General features: G+C 35.5%; 1 protein-coding gene across 8 annotated transcripts in view; it reads right to left on the minus strand.

Annotated features, from left to right (window-relative positions):
• RALGAPA1 (Ral GTPase activating protein catalytic subunit alpha 1) overlaps positions 1 to 24,286 on the minus strand; it is a 276,648-nt gene that overhangs the window by 25,725 nt on the left and 226,637 nt on the right. For all 8 annotated transcript variants that reach the window (XM_007986490.3, XM_007986488.3, XM_037983898.2 and 5 more), the window contains 2 exons: positions 8,228 to 8,386; positions 6,337 to 6,464 (listed from right to left, as the gene is read on the minus strand). In XM_007986490.3, coding sequence (XP_007984681.1) covers positions 6,337 to 6,464; positions 8,228 to 8,386 — 287 coding nt within the window. The remainder of the gene's footprint in view (positions 1 to 6,336; positions 6,465 to 8,227; positions 8,387 to 24,286) is intronic.

Here is a 24,286-nt window from a genome sequence, read left to right on the forward strand (position 1 = left end):
AGGTACTGTACATTTGAATAGTAGACCTTGAGGGATAATAAACTGTGAGTAATTGAAGAATAATCACTGACTTCTGGTAATCTGCCTGATCAAGTTAAACAGAAACCCAATTCTGGTATTTAAGGAAAAGTCAAATCTAAACAGATTAGAAGAAATCAAATAATACTAGTTGTGGGAGGAAAGAATATTCTAAATCGAGGAATAAAGTATTCTTTTAAAATGCCATTTAATTATATAATATCCCCCATACTGTATATTTCAGAATATTATACTTATATAATATACATATATGCATACATACAAAGCCTTAAGACTATAAATAACAAGAATTATAACAGACATGTTGCATTTCATCTACTCAAACCCCACCTTTTGAGGCCCAGATTTTCTAAACATTCTTTCCTGATCTTACTCCAAAGTAATTTCTTCTTCCTTGGAACTTTTATAGCATTTTATCTATAACCTTACCAGGAAACTTTCATTTAATCTTCTATTATAATTAGTAATGTATATATTATTCTCTCCTTGTTAAATTAAAAGCTTGTGAGGATAGGATTACTATCTGATTTGTCTTTTATCCCTCTCAAAATCTTTACTGTGTAAGTGATCAATAAATATTTTTGAAGGAAGAAAAATTACAATTTTATTTCTTGACTTGATAGTTAAACTGTAATAATTCATTACCTAGTACATTTATGATTTATGTACTTTTCTCAAATTATAATTTGTAATAAGGATAAAAAGAAAAGAAAAACAGGATATGTTGGTTAATTTTATGTAAACTTGGCTGGGTCATGGGACCTAGTTTTTGGTCAAACATCAGTCTAGATGTTACTGTTATATTTTATAATATTAATATAACAAATATACTCATAATTACTGTATAATACTGTTATATTTATACTGTTATAGTTATATTTTAGATTTGATTACCATTTAAATCAGTAGACTTTGGGTAAAGCAGATTACCCTCTATAATGCAGGTGGGCGGTCCCCTGAGGAAGGACAGAATTCTGCCTTCGGACTCAGACTGCAACATCAACTCTCCCCTGAGTCTCCTACAGATTTTGAACTTGACAGCCCCCACAACTACCTGAACAAATTCCTTAAAACAAATCTCTTTTCTCTCCCTTTATATATATATCCTATTGGTTCTGTTTCTCTGAGAACCCTCACTACTACAACATGATTATATATTGCAAATTCTGCAAATTTCTATGTATAATAAATCTCACTTAAAAAAAGAAACAGTATTTACCTAAAAATATCATATTTAACATTTGTATATTCAGAAGTCATAGTCAAAATGTCTTTAGGATCAAAAGAAATAATTACTTTAAAATTTTTATTTAAGAATAGAATCTATGATGGCTGAGGTCATGAAATTAATAATTTGGGATTATGATTCCCACTGCAAAAACAGAAACAAAAAACCATGAACACCCTTTCAATAAGTAGCTAATAAATGATGGCTAGAATTAAAGCTGAAATACTTCTCTGGTCCAATGGTTACACAGAATCTGCTTGGTTTTCCTCCCCAGTGTTGCATTTCAATTCTAATTGCATGATCAAACTAACAAATTAAGCTCCAGACCCCTCCCCTGCCTGAAAAAAAAAGTACCTAGCTGACAAAATCAAGGTTGTAAGAAAATGCTTTTCCAGTACAAGTAATGTAAGAAACAAATGAAGTGAAGGAGAGGTTTCAGCTGGAAAGACAGTCATCAATATGGACAGATTACTGTAATTCTGGCTGCCGGCATGATCGATTTGGGTAGCATATGACAATCAATATTGCCCCATTTAGTGAACAACATTAGATTCATGGTTACAGAAGATGTTCCTAGGATAAAATTTAAACTGTATTTAATGATCATAAATAGCACAATTTATGCTGTGGAATCTTAGTGGGTACTTTTATTGGGCATAAAATAACTGACACAGCAGTACAATTACCCAAATATAATCAAGTTGATTTTTTTTTTTAATCCCTTCATTTCTTTTATGAGGAGTAAAGGATTAACTGCTGGTTTCCAAAGCCTACTTGTATCGCAATTTCTGTTGTAATTTATGTTAACTAAATTGTTGACCAATTTTAGAATGCTTCATTTTTTCCTTAATAACTTAATCTGATATTTCAAAAACGTACATCTTAAAATTTAATACATTATGTTTCTGAAACAAGTATTTATTTAAAATTAAGATAGATGTACCTGCATTTCAATATCTTAAAATACAAATGTCTAGTTGTTTATTTATAAATGTTCATTTGAAAATCAAATCATCCACCTGTATGAAGTAATTTCCCCCCAACATTTAGAATATAGAACTTTGTACATAATATACATATTTATAATATATATATGTAAGTATGTATTAAGTAGAGATACTACTAGCCTTTGCTGCATGTATATACATACTACACTAGGTATATATACTACACCCAGGTAGTATGGGAAAACAATTTCCTGCCGTTTCTAAACTCAAGATTCCAAGTCAAGAAAAATTTTTTGATCTACATGATTTAATGTATTTACTCTGTGTCCCAGAAGTAATTTTGCTGGTAGAAAACTTCAGATTTTGTGTTTAAATAAAGTATTCATGTTTACTATTTTCGTCAATTTTCTCCAATGTGGTATCTATTACATCTCAGCAAGATTGGCTATTAAAAACATGATGAAGTAGGCCTGAAAAATCCAACCCAATCAATCAACCTACCAATCAACCAAACATAAAAACCCAATTAGGCAATTCCTTGGTGTTGGGTAGACTTGTTTTATATTGACTGTAATCTTTACACATAACAGGATTAATCATTGCACAAAATAATGTAACTTATGATTACATTTACTAAGTACATCCGAGTTCATTAACTCATTTAATCTTCACAACAATTCTAAGATGGTTATTAGCATCTTTTTTACAGTTGAAAAAAGTGAGGTTCAGAGATTCCGTGACTTGGCCAAGATCACAAGGCAGAGCTTGAGTTAAAAATTAATGCTTTCTAACTGCAAAGCCAGATTTTATATACCTCTAGTGTAATATGAAGTCTGAAATAGAAGACTATGAACTGGGATGTAGAAAAAAAATTAAGCCATATTCCCAAAACTCTTGAGTTTGCATTTTAAAACTACTTGGTAAGGAGTGCATCTTAAATGTTGTTGTACCTCAGGTCAGAAAGTCTGTGCTTGTTCAATAAGTTGAGTTCCTATTTTATGACATAAGAGGCAAATAGTTTTGCATTACAATCTAATTGATCTCACCACTTCCCAAAAAGACCTAAGACATTTATTTACACAAGAAAGTGCAAACTCTTCCATATCTACCTCTGCACTCCACTTTCAATTGCACCTTTAATGAAATGACAGAGGACACTAACTCTCAGAATGGACATTAGGATACAGTGAATTGTGAAAGAGGCAAAAGTCAGAGAGTAAACATCCTTGATGAAGCTAACAAAGTGGATAAAGTTTATGGGTAATAACCTGTATATTCCACATAAGATTAGCTACTGTTCTAGAGATATTCAAGAGACAACAAACTGAAAAGTATACTCCAATAAACAGATTAAAACTACAAAGCTTTTATGGAAGTACAGGTTGAGTATCCCTAAGCTGAAAATCTGAAATCTAAAATGCTCCAAAATCTGAAACTTTTGAGCTCTGACATGACACTCAAAGGAAGCATTCATTGGAGGATTTCAGATTTCAGGTATTCAGATCAGAAAAATCTGAAATCTGAAACACTTCTGGTCTCAAGAATTTCAGAGAAGGGATATCCAACCTGTATTACAATGACATAAAAATCAGAATAATAAAAATTTAGAAAAAGTAGATTAGACCGGGCGCGGTGGCTCAAGCCTGTAATCCTAGCACTTTGGGAGGCCGAGACGGGCGGATCACGAGGTCAGGAGATCGAGACCATCCTGGCTAACATGGTGAAACCCCGTCTCTACTAAAAAAAATACAAAAAACTAGCCGGGCGCGGTGGCGGGCGCCTGTAGTCCCAGCTACTCGGGAGGCTGAGGCAGGAGAATGGCGTAAACCCGGGAGGCGGAGCTTGCAGTGAGCTGAGATCGGCCACTGCACTCCAGCCTGGGCGACAGAGCGAGACTCCGTCTCAAAAAAAAAAAAAAAAAAAAAAAAAAAAAAAAAAAAAAAAAAAAAAAAAAAAAGAAAAAGTAGATTAGGAAAGTAAGAATTTGTCAGTAAGCACCTTGTTTTGTTTAAAGGAAAAAGATACTGTGTCTAGGGAATGATGCTGTAATTCCTAAAAAAGGCACATGGTATGTGTGGACCTTATCAATGGTAAGCTGTGAGTATGGGTTTCATGAATCATAGTTTGTTCACATCTGGTGAAAAGACTCAAGATTCCAGGCCCCAAAGGTAAAGGAAATGAAACTGATTGCTGGCTGAGCTCAGCAGGGTTCACAAAAACTCAAGGGTCTTCTTGAATAGTTCCTCCTGATGCTTCAAACAATCAACAGACAATACAGTCTTCAAAATAATCTTCAGAAACAATCAACAGACTGTATAGTCAAAGACAAGTGACTTAGAAATAAACTCGCTATGTCCATACTACTCACTGAACTTGCCTACCGAAATTTCTTTTCAATTGATAAATCTCTATTTAGTGGATGTCTCCAAATTATACTTTTGTTAACAATTCAAGGTCCATTTTAGTCCTTATCGTTTCACTAAAATGACTACTTCAAATATGAGTTTTCAATTTAAAGTTAGTGAAGATATAAATGCTATGAAAAAGAAGTACCACAGAAATGTCATTAAGCTTCATCAGTGTAACATACCATGATCCACCTGCAATTCCATTTCACTGTGTCAGAATACATGAGAAGTTACAGAGTAATCAGATTGCTTAAGTCAATTTTCATCAAAAGAAGAAAATGTACATGGTAGACTACTAAGTTAAGATAATAAATCTATTTCATGTGGACTGGAACATAAGATATTTTTAAAAACCTTCCTTTAAAGCTTATCATTTACAGTTTATTATAAAAAATAAAATGTCTTAAATCATATAAAAAAAGCATATGAAAAACATAAATAATTCATTTTAGAAAGGAATATCAGAAAACAATTTAAAATTTAAAACTTTGTGTATGTTGTGTGCCAGGCATTGTTTTAAGAGCTTTATACATATTGACTCATTAGTTGTCATAACACCATGAGCTAGATATTCTTATCATTCTCATTTTATAGACAAGAAAACTCAGGCTCAAAAAGGTTAAATTATTTTCCCAAGGCTACACAGCTAAGAAAGCATGGCCAGCATGTGAGTTTAGGCAATCTGGCTCTGGAAGTTATGCTCTTAAATATTCCACATCTTCTCATACCTCCATGTCTCTGATTATGTTGTTCCCTCTGCTTGGAAGGCTCTTAGGCTCATCCACCTGATTAACTCTTATTTGTCCTTCAAAATTGCTACAATCCTCACTTTTTCAGAAATGTTTCCTGACAATACCACCCCATCCAGGTGAGAGACCCCTTGTTACTATACTTCTGGAATACCTGCCCATATCTCTATTAAAACATGTATGCTGAACATAGTATGTTTCCCCAACTAGATTGAATTATTTGCAAAGACTGTTTTGATTATTTCTGCAACTCCAGAGTAGTAGAGTACCTGACACATAATGAGACTCTAATTAACCAAAAGATTAGTACTGATTAAAAGTATGTAAAAGAGGGCTGGGCACAGTGGCTCAGGTCTGTAATCCCAGCACTTTGGGAGGCTGAGGCGGGCGGATCACCTGAGGTCAGGAGTTCGAGACCAGCATGGCCAACATGGTGAAAACCCGTCTCTACTAAAAATACAAAAACTAGCTGGGCATGGTGGTGGACACCTGTAATCCCAGCTACTTGGGAAGCTGACGCAGAAGAATTGCTTGAACCTCGGAGTTGGAGGTTGCAGTGAGCCAAGATCTCACCATTGCACTCCAGCCTGGGTGACAAAAGTGACACTCCATCTCAAAAAAAAAAAAAAAAGCATGTGAAAGAAAATACATCATTCAAATATCATAAATGCTCCAACATTGGGGAGGAACTCCACCATCTATACATCAATAAATAGAGACTCAGGCTGGGTGCAGTGGTTCACACCTGTAATCCCAGCACTTTAGGAGGCCGACTGAGGTGGGACAATCACTTGAGCCCAGGAGTTTGAGATAAGCCAGGGCTACATAATGATACTCCATTTCTATAAAAATTAATAATTAAAAAAACCCTAGAAAATAAAAGGCTTTAACAATACATAAGAAATATTTACCTTTGTGAGTAGACATACATTAGAGTAGAAACCATTACGTTAAAAAAAGGATACAAGTTTTGATACAACGGAATCAGCGATTTCAGAGCACGGCTTGCATTTATAGCTGTTGCTCTAACCATAATGGGTAGAACCTTTCCATTCACAATAGCACCATCAAAAAGGGGACCAAAGAAGGGAACCTGATTGAGAAATCAGAACATAATTTTATATTCAAATTATAGACAGATTGTAAATAAGAGCAATCAAGATACTTTGTATCCAAAAGTATTTTTGCTGCTGCTTTAGTTCTTCCTTCAGTAAAAATACTATTTGAATTCAATTCTTTTCTATGATGCGTCACTCATACTAGGACAATAAACAAAAAATGCCAAAGGTTTATAGGGTGTCTATTCAAAAGAACTATATTCTTCATGTAACTGAGTAAATAATTTACACACTTAGCCAATTTTCAAATTTTACTAGTTTCAGTTGTATACAAAAAGTCAACACTATAGCCTAGAAGTTAGTTCTTCATTATTTTTGTGTGACACTAGCTTTACTACAGAACCTAAAATCCTCATTACATAGTTTACTAGAAAAAAATCTATGTTTTGATAATTAAATGTTATTTTTGTGAGGTGACTCACTCACAGTTTCAAAACTTAGAAATTCTGTTTGAATAAGGTTGGCATAAATGGCAGCTGAAGGCAAGGACATAAGCTCTGGATAAGATGGTAAATATTTTAGATTTTGTGGTCACATGTTCTCTCTGTTGTATATTCTTCCTTTTTTTTTTTTTTTTTTTTTTTAACTCTTTAAGGCTGGGTGCGGTGGCTCACGCCTGTAATCCCAGCACTTTGGGAGGCCTGATGACCTGAGGTAGAGAGTTCGAGACCAGCCTGACCAAGATGGTGAAAATCTGTCTCTACTAAAAATAGAAAAATTAGTTGGGTATGGGGGCAGGCACCTGTAGTAGCAGCTACTCGGGAGGCTGAGACAGGGAACTGCTTGAACCCAGGAGGCGGAGGTTGCAGTGAGCTGAGATTGCGCTACCGCACTCCAGCCTGGGCAACAGAGCGAGAGCAAGACTCTATCTCAAAAAAACCAAAAGCCAAAACAAAACCAACAACAACAATAAAAAACGTCTCTTTAAAAATATAGAAAACCCCAAAACCAAAACAGAAACATTCTTAGCTTGTGGGTTGTATGAAACCAGGCTATGGGCCACAGTCTGCTGACCTCTGGTTTAGGTGAACCCTGAAGAAACCTAAATTCATACATAAGAAATTCAAACATGAGAAACAATACAATTCAAGGAATTCTGAAGATTCATAATCAATTGTCAAATGTAGGTTTTCTAGAAACTGAAGAATTCAGTTTAAAAAAGGGAAGAAACACACCAAAAATACTACCAAACTTTTATTATCCTTGAAGAAAATATTTCTGCAATAGTGTGTTTGAATTTTACGGTGTATATATAAGACATCCAACTATAGGATAGGTGACTGAACCATTTGGCTTATTTTTTTCAATTTGTAGAATCCTCATTTATTGACATGACTAATAATGATGTAATCTTAATAAGATGTAACAACTAAAAATATAGGAATCATATATTCCTATTCTAAAGGAAATGTTACTTCTTGCTGTGTTTTTTAGGAAACTGTAATTGTTCTCTTAATAAAAGGTAAGTCCTTTTTGAGCTTGGTACAAAGGAACTTTCACTCTGGCACTACCTACCCAAATTCCCCATTTGAACACAGTTTCTTGCTATTTATTCTGTTTTAGCTCCTTCTGAACCAGGTTTAGGCAATCCATGTAGCTACCAAGGTCTATGTTACATTTACCCTCACTTTCGCAACTTGATGCCTACTCCAAATTTTATTCTGTAATATGGAAAAAAACCAATGAACCCCTATAGAACCAAAATCTATTATTAAAATGGAAGATAAGGAGTTCTTACCTCTGGTTTTTTCATTATCTGAATACTGAACATGTGATTTTTCATTGGATATATTACAATAAGGACATCACCAAATTCTGTGGGAATAATTCCTCTCCTGTAGTCTCTAGTATGCTCTGACCAAACAATGTGCACTTCATCATTTCCCAAATGTCTCAACTGAAAAAACAAGAAAATAATTTATACTGCTTTAAAAGCTCTTTAAGTACAGTCCTACAGTCACATACAACATAAAAAGGGGAAAAACGAAATTAAAAAATTGTTAAATTGCGCTTGATCAGTTTTACATATGAAACACAAACATTCAAAAACATTAGGAGACACTGCAGAAGACCAGATAATTTCAATTGTCAATAATCAATGGGAAACAGATAACTTAGATTTAAAAAGATTCACATATAGCCCAAATACTCTCCTTAACCAGCAACTGCACCAATTCTCCACTAACAGATCTTTTAAAAGATTGTTTTAAAAAAGGTAGTAAATAACTCATAGATTGGATAATCCCCAATTGAGTACGAGAAAGTTGATTATATTTGGTTTAACAAATTCATTTCCAGGTTTTCTTTGCCTATGAAACTGAAATATTCTTCCAAATAGATGTCTTGAGAATTGTTAGACCCTCAAGATGTTATTTAAATGTTTGTGGTGCTTGCTTACAAAGGTGTTTCTGGCAATCAGAGACAGTTAACATTATGATAATTAAAACTGTAAAAATATAAAACATTCAGAAATTGGATTTCTGATAAGGTATTAAAAAAATGAACTTAATGCCCTTTAGTCTTGAGTTTTCTTCAGAGAGAATGCTATAGAATAATGCATTTTATTATAAAATTTCATTATACTAGTGCATTTATTGATTCTGCCACTGTGAGCATTTGAGTTGACTTTTAGTGCAGATCTTACACGGGATTTCCATTAGTTTCAGATAACTAGACACACGGCAGGTGGAAAGGTTTAGAAGAGTAAACCTGGGATAACTGTCATCAATATTTACGCTATCATCTAACATACGGGCAATTTCTATTTCAGAAATACGTCATTTATTTTGGCTTAAGGATGAACATAGGGTAAGAAAAAGAACTTAAAATATGACTTAAACAAAGAGAGGAGTTAAGTCCAATTAGTGAAAGCCTCTCTTCTGTCACTCCTTAATCCTGGAGTAACTCCTTATATACATACACAAGTTGAATAATATAAACGTGTGAGACTTGGGCTTTGTGACATTTTTAAAAAGCAAAAAAGATTACACAACTCAGAAAAGCCATGGCTTCATAATTTCATTTTTTAATCAAAATACTTTAAAAATATCCTTCCTATACAGCCATCCCCATGTGTCAGCTTCCCTAATAGGTTTATGTTAACTGAATACAAAAGAAATGTGAAATAAATTTAACCAGGAGGGATGATCCAATCTAATTTTGATACATTAATGTCATATGCTGTACATGTTACAATAGCAGCCAGATCTAATACTAAGCTCCAGGCTATACTGAGATTTCCAAATGGCAGATTGTTCTAAGTGATATCAAGTATAATTGAAGTAATAAACGATAGTAAAAGCTGAGCACACTGTCAGGAAGAATTTAGGTATTTACTTTTTAAAATTAAATGAGTTAGGTAAGGAAAGACAAGACAACTGAAATAATGCAGGTCTCAATTTACAGAAAATTCCTTTTATTTATCTGCTACATTAACCCTTGAACTCTTGCCAAAACTATCTATAATTTCTAGTGTCCACTTATCTAAAGAAACGAGAAAAAAAGGGCAAGCGTACTTTTATAACTGAAGCTTGTTCAAATATCTTCTGTATGATATTAAAAGTCTGTTAAATAAGTTTAATGGAAAAGAGCAACATATTTTTGCCAAGCTCTTGTAATGAAGATTTCTGGCATAGAACTATGTACATAACAAAGTCATTCTAAATATGTTCAAACATTTTAAGGGAAAAGCTTCATGAAATCCCTTATCATTTACATTCAAATGCTAAAAAAGTAATTATTTTAGGCTGTTATAATGAGGCATGTTTTTATATCTTTAAAATCTATTATAAGGTAATTAGATACAAATTGAGAAATTGCTAATCATTGCTATGTGACTTGGGAATTTTTGAAAGACTACTGAAAGAATCAATTTTTAATGGTTAAGCATTAATAGAAATTTCAGGCATATGTATGTTTGACATACTTAATATATTATTTAATATTGATTTTATGTATTCCTCTCTATGGACTTACAAGATTGTGTCCTATGGGGCAGGGTGTGGTGGCTCACACTTGCAATCTAAGCCCTCCGGGAGGCCGAGGCAGGCGAATTACCTGAGGTCAGGAGTTTTGAGACCAGCCTGGCCAACATAGTGAAATCCCGTCTCTACTAAAAATACAAAAATTAGACAGGTGTGGTGGCACACACCTGTAATCCCAGCTACTCAGGAGGCTGAGGAGGGAGGATTCCTTGAAACTGGGAGGTAGAAGTTGCAGAGAGCTGAGATCATGCCACTGCACTCCAGCCTGTGCGACACAGTTAGACTCCATCTCAAAGAAAGAAAAAAAAGATTGTGTCCTATGGATAACCAGTAGGTTTTGCTATACTCCAAAACCACCGAAGAAGTTGCTACTTATATGTTTATTGACCCAGATGCTAATTCATTTCTGAAATAGAGAAGAAGACTTGTGTACATGGGATAGGTCTGTTAAAATGATTGGCAACCAAACTACTCTTCTAACTTTCTTTCAACTGCTACTGAAGTCATTTTGGAACTCAAGATACATAACATAGGCTACAGATGACTATTATTAATTGAAGAAGACAAAGCAGCTAAATGAAATTCAACGTGTGTACAAGTGAAGTCCTCAAATACACTAGAATGTTAATACTGGAAGAGACCTTAAAGTTCTAGTTTCCCACCTAATACAGAAGCTGTGCCACCATATGCCTGATAAGTAGACACCCTGCCTCTGCTTGAATACTTCTAAGGTTGGGGATTTTATGAATTCACAAATCAACCCATTTCTTATTTATTTATTTTGAGACGGAGTTCACTCTTGTTGCCCAGGCTGGAGTGCAATGGTACGATCTCGGCATACTGCAACCTCTGCCTCCTGGGTTCAAGTGATTCTCTTGCCTCAGCTTCCCAAGTAGCTGGGATTACAGGCGCCTACCACCATGCCCAGCTAATTTTTTATTTTTAGTAGAGACAGGGTTTTGCCATGTTGGCCAGGCTGGTCTTGAACTCCTGACCTCAGGTGATCCGCTGGCCTCAGCCTCCCAAAGTGCTGGGATTACAGGTGTGAGCCACCGCGTCTGGCCCCCATTTCATTTTTAAAGAGCTACAATCATTAGAACATGTTAATACTAAGCTAAAAACTGTCAAACTGTCTTCCAGATGCTAGCTCTTCCAAAATGAGTCTTACCAAATAAATCCAATCTGTATTCTATATATTATCTTTTCCGTTATCTGAAGATCAGTCTAATATACATCTCACCTTTCCTTTTCCAGGTTAAAAGGGTTCTTCTTAGCTCCTCTTAACAAACATATTCATTATCTTGGGTTACAGTTTCAGTTTACTAATGTTTCTATTAAACTTGTGTATGGAACAGAATACAGTATCAACACACGCTCTGGATAATACAGCAAACCCACAATGGGGCTGTTTCTTCCTTTGGTCTGTTCAATAAATTACTTTCTGCATTTTAAAAGTGATGGCTTAAATGGAACTTGTAGTCAATTCAAGCTTCTAAGTCTTTTTCTTACCAAGTTCTTTTAAGCAGGTACAACTGACTGCTAGAACTAAAGAAGGGATTTCATAATTTTCCCTTGCCAGGTTCAGATTATCTTTAAGCCTATGAAGGTCTATTGTTAACCTGACTCTGCTATTCATGTGCTGGCACTCTGCCAGATTTGGGCTATCCTTGAGTTGAAATTCCAGTGTCTTCATTTACATTTTGGACAAAAGTGTCAAATGGGACAGGCTTGGTTAAGAGCCTTATAGCAAGTCATTATACGCTTTCCTCCTGGTTAAAAAAATCCACATCCTATATTTATTAAAGGTATTTATTAAGTCCTTACTGTTTGTGACAATTCATTAAATTTCCACAACAATACTATTATCCCTATTTTTACAGGTGAGGAATTGAAGCTTAAAAGGATGAAGTAACTCACCTAAGGTCACAAATAGTAAGTGGCAGAGCCAGGATTCAAACCCAGGCAGGCTGGTTCCAGAACCTATACTGTAACCACCTCCCTATATTGCTTCTTGTTAAATAATTAACTTACGTGCTATGAATATGATTATACAATCATTCATGAATATACTTACCAAACTGTTACGAAGACCACATTTCTTCAACTTGTCCACAACAAGCAACTTAGTTAAATGCTTTATTGCAGTCTATGGTTTTCCCTAATCTAGTAATCCTATTAAAACAAATTAAGTTAGTTTGATGTGATTTGTTATGGTGAACTCATGGTGGCTCCTAGTGATCACTACACTTCATTATCTAAGTGCTCACAAACCATCTGTTTAATAATCCTATTTTGCCAGGCACTGACATGAAGCTCATGAATGTTGGTTAATTTCTATAGTCTATGGCCTGCTCCGTGTTCTTTTGTGTAAATCAGATGTTTACCCATTGCTACAGACTGAATGTTTGCATCCTGCCCACCCCCCCAAATTCATATCCTGAAATCCTTACCCCTCAATGCGATGGTATTGGAAGATAGGGGACTCTGGGAGGTGATTAGGTTATGAGGGTTCCTTTATAACGGATTAGTGTCCTTACAAAAGAGACCCCAGAGAGCTTACTTGACTCTTCTGCTATTATATATAAGGTTACAATGAGAAGATGGTCATCTGTGAATGAGGGAGTGGTCCCTCAGCAGACAATGAATCTGTGAGCATCTTGATCTTAGATTTCTCAGCCCCCAGAACTGTGAGAAATAAATTTCTGTGGTTTATAAGCCATTCAGTCTATGGTATTTTTGTTATATCAGCCTGAATGGACTAAGACATTCACCTTATGGCAATGTACTCATTCTCCATGATTACCAACAGGAATTCCAGAGTCAATTCTAGATTTCCTCAGTGCCATATAATATCATTTATCTGGGGCTGGAGACTAGAATTCTTATAAAGGAACTGTATTATGTCTCTCACTAAATCAGCTTATCCTCCTGACTTCTCCATTTGTGTTAAAAGTACCTAACAACTAATTATAATCACTCAGGATTAAAATCTGATAGTCTTTTAGTCTTTTTTGATTCCCTCTATTTTCCTTACTACATCTCTAATGAGCTCTTCATTTTTTAAAAAAAGTACTATATTCCTTTTTCGTGCTTTCCTTCCTATTCCTCTACTGCTTTGTCTCTTTTGCTTACTGCTATATCTCCAGCACCTAGTACCAGGCCTATTGGCATTTAACAAATGTTTGTTCAGTGAATTACCACAGCTACCACAGCCACAAATCAAAAGATCTATAGACACCTTTGTCTTAGTGACACACTTATCAAAGTGACATATTTAAATAAATGCCATAACTGCAGATAGTTCTGTTTTTATGCTATGTACTAGGTAATGATAGGAAAAAAATGCAACTTAAGTATCTTTTCAATAGTCACCAGTATTTATTGAATGCCCACTCTGCTTAGGCATAGTCCTAGATCACATGCTACTCATCCCATATACCATACATACTAATTCATGAGGTCTTAAAAGTCTTTTCTCTCTTCCCTCCCTCCCTCCTTCATATCCACCTTCTTTCATTCAAATAATGAGAGCTGACCAAATGCTAGCTTTTGCAGATACAACAATGAGTAAAAAGAGACATGGTCTCTGCTCTCGAACCTTTGTGTACAGTGGAGGAGCCAGAGTAAAATAACAATACAATAAATAAATAAATAAATAATTTAAAAATACAAATGATGCTCTAAAAATTAATATACTTTTCTGAATACAAATAACAAAGGGCATGGATCTATAATAGCTCTTGAACTAAAAGCTGAAGAACATACAGAAGTTAATTAGGTTAGGCAGTTACTTCAGGAGATAGGGGTATATATGTAGAAACGAACTTAGTATTCTTACTGCCCCAAGTCCCCATTCTTTCCCCCATCTTTCAGGCACTCACACTTAGTAAAACACACTCTGTGATATAGCCCTCAATCATGTGAGAAAACATGTTTTAATATACTTTCTAGCAGTCATACATATTTTCCTACATTCACTTGCTGTTTAGATTATTCATTTTTAGCAATCGGGAGAAGTTTCTTGAAAACAACAGGCACAGCATCCAATACTATGCCTAAGCAGAGTGGGCATTCAATAAATACTGGTGACTATTGAAAAGATACTTAAGTTGCATTTTTTTCCTATCATTACCTAGTACATAGCATAAAAACAGAACTATCTGCAGTTATGGCATTTATTTAAATATGTCACTTTGATAAGTGTGTCACTAAGACAAAGGTGTCTATAGATCTTTTGATTTGTGGCTGTGGTAGCTGTGGTAATTCACTGAACAAACATTTGTTAAATGCCAATAGGCCTGGTACTAGGTGCTGGAGATATAGCAGTAAGCAAAAGAGACAAAGTCCTGGTTCTCATGACCTTGATATTCTAGTGGGAGAAGTCAGATAAACATATACAAAAATAAACTAGATAAACCTACACGGTGATAAATCTATAAAGAAAATAATATAGGGTAATGTGATAAAGTTCCTGAGTAGGAGGGGGCTTATTTAGCTAGGATGGTCTAAAAAGGTCTTTCTAAGAAACTGTCACATCAGTTTAAGAACAGAACAATTAGAATGAGGAAGTCCGATAATGTGGATAAAAAACATTTCAAACCGAGACAGTAGTAAGTGTACAGAGCCCTTAAGATGTGAATGAGTTTGACATGTTGGAAGGTTAGAATGACAGTCAGTGAGACCAGATTATGGTAAATGAAAAGAAAAAAGACAGGAGATGAGATCTAGAGGTAGGCGGCTGGTGGGGCCAAATTACGTAGGGCCATAGTGAGGAATTAGAGTTTTATTCCCAGCTGGGTGCGGTGGCTCACGCCTGTAATCCCAGCACTTTGGGAGGCTGAGGTGGGCGGATCATGGGGTCAAGAGATCGAGACCATCCTAGCCAACATGGTGAAACCTTGTCTCTACTAACAATACCAGAACTGGCTGGGTGTGGTGGTGCATGCCTGTAGTCCCAGCTACTCGGGAGGCTGAGTCAGGAGAATCACTTGAACCCAGGAGGTGGAGTTTGCAGTGAGCAGAGATTGCACCATTGCACTCCATCATGGTGACAGAGTGAGACTCTGTCTCAAAAAAAAAAAAAAAAAAAAAAAAAGGAAAAAGAAAAAAAAAGAAAAAAAAAAGTTTTATTTCCTATACAATGAGAGGCCTCTGCTATCTCACCCACATAACATTTACTGTGGTGAGATAAACTTGTACTGAACCATTGATATTTTCTGTTTTCTCAATCCTCTATTCTTGTCATCAGGAGTATATATGCAAAAATTGGAGTTAGGAGCAGTTTCCTCTATAAGGTTATTATATTTGGGACTCAAACAATAAGTATAATTTCACAGCATTTATTAAATATAATCCTAACTTCACTTTTACTAAAATAATGAAAAAATCTAAAAATTATTCCTTAAATTTGTTTTTTGAACAAATTCATTTTCCAGACTATATTTAGTATATAGTTCTTTGGAAAGTATCTTATATTTCTGTCCAAAATAAAGAAAAACAGACGTAAAATAAAAAATCAGACCAAGCAGCACTACAAGGTTCATTTATTTGCACAACTATTGTGACTAAACTTCAAGACAGAAAAGGAAACACCTTCCATTACACTAATAGTAATTCAGAGGAAATGGACTTAAATAAAGTGCTTCTTTCCCCCTATTTTGGGGGGGTCCAGGAAATGAAAGATAGACTAGAGAGTTCAACTAAGTATGTTACAATTATCTCAACTTGATCTTCATCAAACTTCTAAAAGGATGATTCAGCTACCTATGAAGCAGAGTATCAGCAAGTGGCTAGAACAAGGAGACAGAGGAAATAAGAGAGGCTCCTGTGAACACTTTACACCAATGCTTGCAGCACTTTTGATTTTTAGGGGTGAATACACTCAGCTAAGTGGAAATTATTTTTAACCATTTTCCATCAATCTTCCTCAAGTAGAGATAATTTATAGAACAGATTGCTTGGACTGGGGTTATATCAGGATTTTTATATGGTGGTACAACAATTCTAAGAGAAACTTAGCTAAACTGAATGTTTGGCTAATCTGCTCAAGAAGTATAGTCTATGTTATAAATATTCTGCTGCTACTGTCTTGAGCCTTGAAAAAGCTTCTCTTCACAAGAAATATAAATGCTACATTTAAATAGGTCCAAGGATATTTACTTCTCATTCTGAGAAAATAAAATGTTTGAAAATAATTTACAAATCACATATTTTAAATAAAAAGTCAAAACTAAAATTAGTTTCTATAAAATAGATATAAATGATTTTATCCTACCAAGTTTAAAGCAAAGGACCAGAGTCATAAATAATTCTAGCTTGCCAGAGGCATGGCTATTTCTTTATACTGACTGTCGACTATCTAATTTAATTAGAGGTATTAAACTCCTTGCTGAGGTCAACAAGCCTTACTTCCTCCAATATTATACTTCAACCAGTGCTCATTAATGTGTCTACTGAATGGATTAACACACCTAAAGATAAATGTACAAAGGACAGGGGGGACAACCTAATGATATCCAATTGTTCATTTATAATAGGACACATGTTCTAGGCCTCAACTTATTACCACTAATGTGGAATTTATTAAATTCAGGAGAAAAAATACCAATACAGAAAGTGATTTTTTATCAAGGACAACCGGTATGAGACAACTGGCTTCTATTATTAAGTTTAAACATTTAACCTATCAAAAATAAAGTGATACCAAAATAAAACTAAAATATAAGCCTGCTACTTAGAAAAACCCCATATACTAGAACTCTGAGGAACAGATTAAGGCAAGAGTCATTAAGTATAGGGAAATGGGAAACATCAGTATACAGATAAATCAATGTTTATAAGGTTTTAAACAATTTCTATGAAAAGAAGGTTTAGGCTAATTACACTGAATTATGAGATCAAACAAAAATTCCCTTTCTGTTGGACTTAAAAGTTGCTATTGTTTCTTGGAGAATGGGAGTGTCAGGAGGTATATGACCACATTTTTCATACATACAGAGCTTAAGCATTGCTTTAATTTAGTTTGACACTGACAAGGTAAATTTTACTTAAATCGATTTAAATTACTACTAGAGAAAATAAGACATTTCTCCAAAGAGTATATACAAATGGGCAATAAGCACATGAAAAGATGTTCAATATCATTAGAAGGGAAATACAAGTCAAAACCACAACAAAATATCATTTCACACCTACTACTATGGCTATAATTATTTTTTTAAAACAGAAAATAACAAGTGTTAGCAAAGATGTGGAAAAACTGCAACACTTAGGCATTGCTGGTGGAAATATAAAATGATGTGGTTGCTATAGAAAACATCCTGACTTCTCAGAAAGCTAAACATACAATTACTATATGACCACAGCGATTCCACTCCTAGCTATATAGCCAAACTGAAAACAGGGATTCAAATAGATATTTGTATGCCAATGTTCACTGCAACATTGTTTACAAGAACCAAAAGGTGGAAACAACCCAATTTCCAGCCACAGATGAATGGGTAAACAAATTGAGGCATATACTTGCAACAGATTATTAATCAGCTTTAAAAAGGAACGAAGTTCTGATGTATGCTACAACATGAATGAATCTTGAAAACATGCTAAGTTTAAAACAACTAAGGTTAATATGCTATGGGGCTCTAATGGAAAAAGTAGACAACATGTAAGAACAAATGGACAAGGTATGTAGAGAGATGGAAATTCCAGGGAAAAAAATTAAAGAAAAAATGCTAGAGTAAAAAAAAACACTGGAACAGAAATTTTAAAATGTCTTTGATAGGCTCATTCACAGACAAGACACAGCTGAGGAAAGAATCTCTGAGTTTCAAGATATCTCAATAGCAACCTCCAAAACAGAAAAGCAAAGAGAAAAAAAGACTTATATTCAAAAGAATATACAAAAACTGTGGGACGACCATGAAAGATGTAAATACATGTAATGGGAATACCAAAAGAAGAAGAAAGAGAAAAAGGAACAGAAGCAATATTTGAAGCAAAGATAACTGAGAATTTCCCCAACTTAATGTCAGTCATAAACCCAGATCCAGGAAGCTCAGTGAGCACCAAGCAGGGTAAATGTCAAAAAACTATGCCTAGGTGCATCATATTTAAACTCGGAAAATCAAGGAGAAAGAACAAATTATTCAAAGAAGCCCAAGGAAAAAAAATCGTACCTACAGAGTAGCAAAGATAAAAATTACTTCTGATGTCTTAGGAATTACATAAGCAAGAAGAGAGTATAGTGAAATATTTAAAGTACTGAGAGAAAAAAAATACCACACACCTAGAATTCTGTACCCTGTGAAACTATCCTTCAAAAGTGAAAAAGAAATAGACTTTCTCAGGCAAACAAAAATTGAGGGAATTTGCAGCCTGCAGACCTACCTTTCAAGAAATGTTAAAACAAGTTCTTCGGAGAGAAGAAAAACATGTATGTCAGAAACTTGGATCTACATCATGAAAGGAAGAGCATGACAGAATGAATAATTGAGGGTAAATTAAAACTTTTTTCTTAGTCGTAATTGGTTTAACAGAATATAGTTTAATAATAACAGCAATGTATTTGAATATATATGCTCATATTTATATATATATGCTTATATATACCTAAAATAAGTGAAATGAATGACAGCAATGATACAAGGGATGGGAAGGAGGGATTAGGAATATTGTGCTATTGCAAGCAGTACAATATCATATAAGCAGTACAGTATAATTTTTTTTGAGACAGGGTCTCCCTTTGTCACCCAAGCTGGAGTGCAGTGGCACAATCATGGCCCACTGCAGCCTCAACCTCCCCAAGCTCAGGTGATCCTCTCACCTCAGCCTCCCAAGTCGCTGGGACCAGGGGGATGCACCAGCATGCTTGGCTAACTTCTGTGTTTCTTGTAGAAACAAGGTTTCACCATGTTGCCCGGGCTGGTCTTGAACTCCTGGGTTCAACAGATCTGCCAGCCTCTGCTTCCCAAAGTGCTGGGATTACAGATGTTAGCCACTGTACCCAGCCGGTATAGTGTAATTTGAAAGCAGACTTGTAACTTAGATTAACTACAAATGTATAGTGTAAACTCAATAGCAATCACTAAAAGTTAAAAAAGAATCATAATTGATATGTTAAGAAAGGAGAGAGAATGGAATCATATAAATGCTCAATTAAAACAAGAAAAGGCAGAAAAAGTATAAAAGACAAAAATAGGAACAAAGAACAAGGGCAACAATAGAAAACAGAATACAGTAGACAGAAATAGAAAATAGTAAAGAATATAGTAGATATTAATTCAACTATATTAATAATCACTTCAAAAATCAATGTTATAAATATACCAATTAAAAGATACTGTCAGAGTGGAGCTAAAAACATATTGTTTACAAGAAAGCCACTCTAAAGACAAATATAGACTAAAAGTAAAAAGATATACAATGCTAATACTAATCAAAAGAAAGCAGGAATAGCTATATTAATTTCAGACAGAACAGACTTCAGAGCAAGAAAGTTATCAGGGATAAAGAGGAGCCTCATATAATAAAGGAGTCAATACTACAAGATGACATAGTGATCCGTACATGTAGGTGCCTAACAAAGCATCAAAATGCATCAAGCAAAAACTGACACAACTTCAAACTCACATGGAACATTCACCAAGATAGACCACATTTTGCACCATCAAACACACCTTCAGAAATTCAAAAGAATAGAAATCATAAAATGTCTGCTCTCAAACAATGGAATTAAATTAGAAATCAGTAACAGAAAGATAGTTGGAAAACCCCAAAATATCTGGAGATTAAACAACATACTTCTTAAAAACACACAGGTCAAAGAAGATATCTCAAGAGAAATTAAGAAACATTTTGGACCAAATGAAAATGCAAAAGTTCTGGAAAGAGACAGTGGTGATGGTTGCAAAACACTGTGAGAGTACTTAAAGCCAATCAATTAGTTAAAAATAATTTTTAAAATAGTTAAAAAGAAGTTATTCTCTAATAAATCTAGTGCATAAAAGTTTCACCATTTCAGAGTGCAACTTTAATTAAAACTCAATCACTTTTTTTGTATAAGGTATAAGGAAGGGATCCAGTTTCAGCTTTCTACATATGGCTAGCCAGTTTTCCCAGCACCATTTATTAAATAGGGAATCCTTTCCCCATTTCTTGTTTCTGTCAGGTTTGTCAAAGATCAGATGGTTGTAGATGTGTGGTATTATTTCTGAGGGCTCTGTTCTATTCCATTGGTCTATAACTCTGTTTTGGTACCAGTACCATGCTGTTTTGATTACTATAGCCTTGTAGCATAGTTTGAAGTCAGGTAGCGTGATGCCTCCAGCTTTGTTCTTTTGGCTTAGGATTGTCTTGGCAATGTGGGCTCTTTTTGGGTTCCATATGAACTTTAAAATAGTTTTTCCAATTCTGTGAAGAGAGTCATTGGTAGCTTGATGGGGACGGCATTGAATCTATAAATTACCTCGGGTAGTATGGTCATTTTCATGATATTGATTCTTCCGATCCATGAGCTTGGAATGTTCTTACATTTGTTCGTGTCCTCTTTTATTTCATTGAGCAGTATTTTGTAGTTCTCCTTGAAGAGGTCCTTTACATCCCTTGTAAGTTGGATTCCTAGGTATTTTATTCTCTTTGAAGCAATTGTGAATGGGAGTTGACTTATTATTTGGCTCTCCGTTTGTCTACTATTGGCATACAGGAATGCTTGCCATTTTTGCACATTGATTTTGTATTCTGAGACTTTGCTGAAGTTGCTTATCAGCTTCTTTTGTGCTGAGACAATGGGGTTTTCTAAATATACAATCATGTCATCTGCAAACAGGGACAATTTGACTTCTTCTTTTCCTAATTGAAAACCCTTTATATTTCTTTCTCTTGCCTGACTGCCCTGGCCAGAACTTCCAACACTATATTGAATAGAAGTGGTGAGAGAGGACATCCTTGTCTTGTGCCAGTATTCAAAGGGAATGCTTCCAGTTTTTGCCCATTCAGTATGATATTGGCTGTGGGTTTGTCATAAATAGCTCTTATTATTTTGAGATAAGTCCCATCAATACCTAGTTTACTGAGAGTTTTTAGCATGAATGGCTGTTGAATTTTGTCGAAGGCCTTTTCTGCATCTATTGAGATAATCATGGACAATCATGTGGTTTTTGTCTTTGGTTCTGTTTATATGATGGATGACGTTTATGGATTTGCATATGTTGAACCAGCCTTGCATCCCAGGGATGAAGCCAACTTGATCGTGGTGGATAAGCTTTTTGATGTGCTGTTGGATTTGGTTTGCCAGTATTTTATTGAGGATTTTCGCATCAATGTTCCTCAGGGATATTGGTCTAAAATTCTCTTCTTTTGTGTGTGTCTCTGCCAGGCTTTGGTATCAGGATGATGCTCGCCTCATAAAATGAGTTAGGGAGGAGTCCCTCTTTTTCTATTGATAGGAATAGTTTCAGAAGGAATGGTACCAACTCCTCTTTGTACCTCTGGTAGAATTTGGCTGTGAATCCGTCTGGTCCTGGACTTTTTTTGGTTGGTAGGCTATTAATTATTGCCTCAATTTCAGAGCCTGTTACTGGTCTATTCAGGGATTCAACTTCTTCCTGGTTTAGTCTTGGGAGGGTGTATGTGTCCAGGAATTTATTCATTTCTTCTAGATTTTCTAGTTTATTTGCATAGAGGTGTTTATAGTATTCTCTGATGGTAGTAAACTAGTTCAACCATTGTGGAAAACAGTGTGGCGATTCCTCAAGAATCTAGAACTAGAAATACCATTTGACCAAGCCATCCCATTAGTGGGTATATACCCAAAGGAGTATAAATCATGCTGCTATAAAGACACATGCACACTTAATGTTTATTGCGGCACTATTCACGATAGCAAAGACTTGGAACCAACCCAAATGTCCATCAATGATAGACTCGATTAAGAAAATGTGGCACATATACACCATGGAATACTATGCAGCCATAAAAAAGGATGAGTTCATGTCCTTTGTAGGGAGATGGATGAAGCTGGAAACCATCATTCTGAGCAAACTATTGCAAGGATAGAAAACCAAACACTGCATGTTCTCACTCGTAGGTGAGAATTGAACAATGAGAACACTTGGACACAGGGTGGGGAACATTACACACCAGGGCCTATTGTGGGGTAGGGGGAGTGGGGAGGGATAGCATTAGGAGATATACCTAATGTAAATGATGAGTTGATGGGTGCAGCACACCAACATGGCACATGTATACATACGTAACAAAGCTGCACATTGTGCACATGTGCCCTAGAACTTAAAGTATAATTAAAAATAAATAAATAAATAAAATAAAACTCAATCATTTAACAACTCTTTTTTTTTTTTGAGATGGAGTCTCGCTCTGTCACCAGGCTGGAGTGCAGTGGCGTGATCTTGGCTTACTGCAACCTCTGCCTTCTGGGTTCAAGCGATTCTCCTGCCTCAGCCTCCCGAGTAGCTGGGACTACAGGCGTGCACCATCATGCCCAGCTAGTTTTTTGTATTTTTAGTAAAGATAGGGTTTCACCATGTTGGCCAGGATACTCTCAATCTCTTGAGCTTATGATCCATCAACCTCTTGACCTCATGTTCCATCTGCCTCGGCCTCTCAAAGTGCTGGGATTACAGGCATGAGCCATCACGCCCGGCCAACAACTCTTAAATGGTGCTATCATGTCTAAAATTTGTCTTATTTGCTATGATAAAGGATTATTAAACATCAATTTCAGATGCTTCTTTTAAAATAATTAAGGACGCTTGTGACTATTTTGAGGGAAACAGGCATCTTTTTTTTTTTAATTTTTTTTTTTTTTTAAATTTATTTATTATTATTAAACTTCAAGTTGTAGGGTACATGTGCACAACGTGCAGGTTTGCTATATATGTATACTTGTGCCATGTTGGTGTGCTGCACCCATCAACTCGTCATTTACATCAGGTATAACTCCCAATGCAATCCCTCCCCCCTCCCCCCTCCCCATGATAGGCCCCGGTGTGTGATGTTCCCCTTCCCGAGTCCAAGTGATCTCATTGTTCAGTTCCCACCTACGAGTGAGAACATGCGGTGTTTGGTTTTCTGTTCTTGTGATAGTTTGCTAAGAATGATGGTTTCCAGCTGCATCCATGTCCCTACAAAGGACACAAACTCATCCTTTTTTATGGCTGCATAGTATTCCATGGTGTATATGTGCCACATTTTCTTAATCCAATCTGTCACTGATGGACATTTGGGTTGATTCCAAGTCTTTGCTATTGTGAACAGTGCTGCAATAAACATACGTGTGCATGTGTCCTTATAGCAGCATAATTTATAATCCTTTGGGTATATACCCAGTAATGGGATGGCTGGGTCATATGGTACATCTAGTTCTAGATCCTTGAGGAATCGCCATACTGTTTTCCATAATGGTTGAACTAGTTTACAATCCCACCAACAGTGTAAAAGTGTTCCTATTTCTCCACATCCTCTCCAGCACCTGTTGTTTCCTGACTTTTGAATGATCGCCATTCTAACTGGTGTGAGATGGTATCTCATTGTGGTTTTGATTTGCATTTCTCTGATGGCCAGTGATGATGAGCATTTTTTCATGTGTCTGTTGGCTGTATGAATGTCTTCTTTTGAGAAATGTCTGTTCATATCCTTTGCCCACTTTTTGATGGGGTTGTTTGTTTTTTTCTTGTAAATTTGTTTGAGTTCTTTGTAGGTTCTGGATATTAGCCCTTTGTCAGATGAGTAGATTGCAAAAATTTTCTCCCATTCTGTAGGTTGCCTGCTCACTCTGATGGTAGTTTCTTTTGCTGTGC

The sequence above is a fragment of the Chlorocebus sabaeus genome, chromosome 24, assembly GCF_047675955.1.
Source record: "Chlorocebus sabaeus isolate Y175 chromosome 24, mChlSab1.0.hap1, whole genome shotgun sequence".
Taxonomy (NCBI): Eukaryota; Metazoa; Chordata; class Mammalia; order Primates; family Cercopithecidae; genus Chlorocebus; species Chlorocebus sabaeus.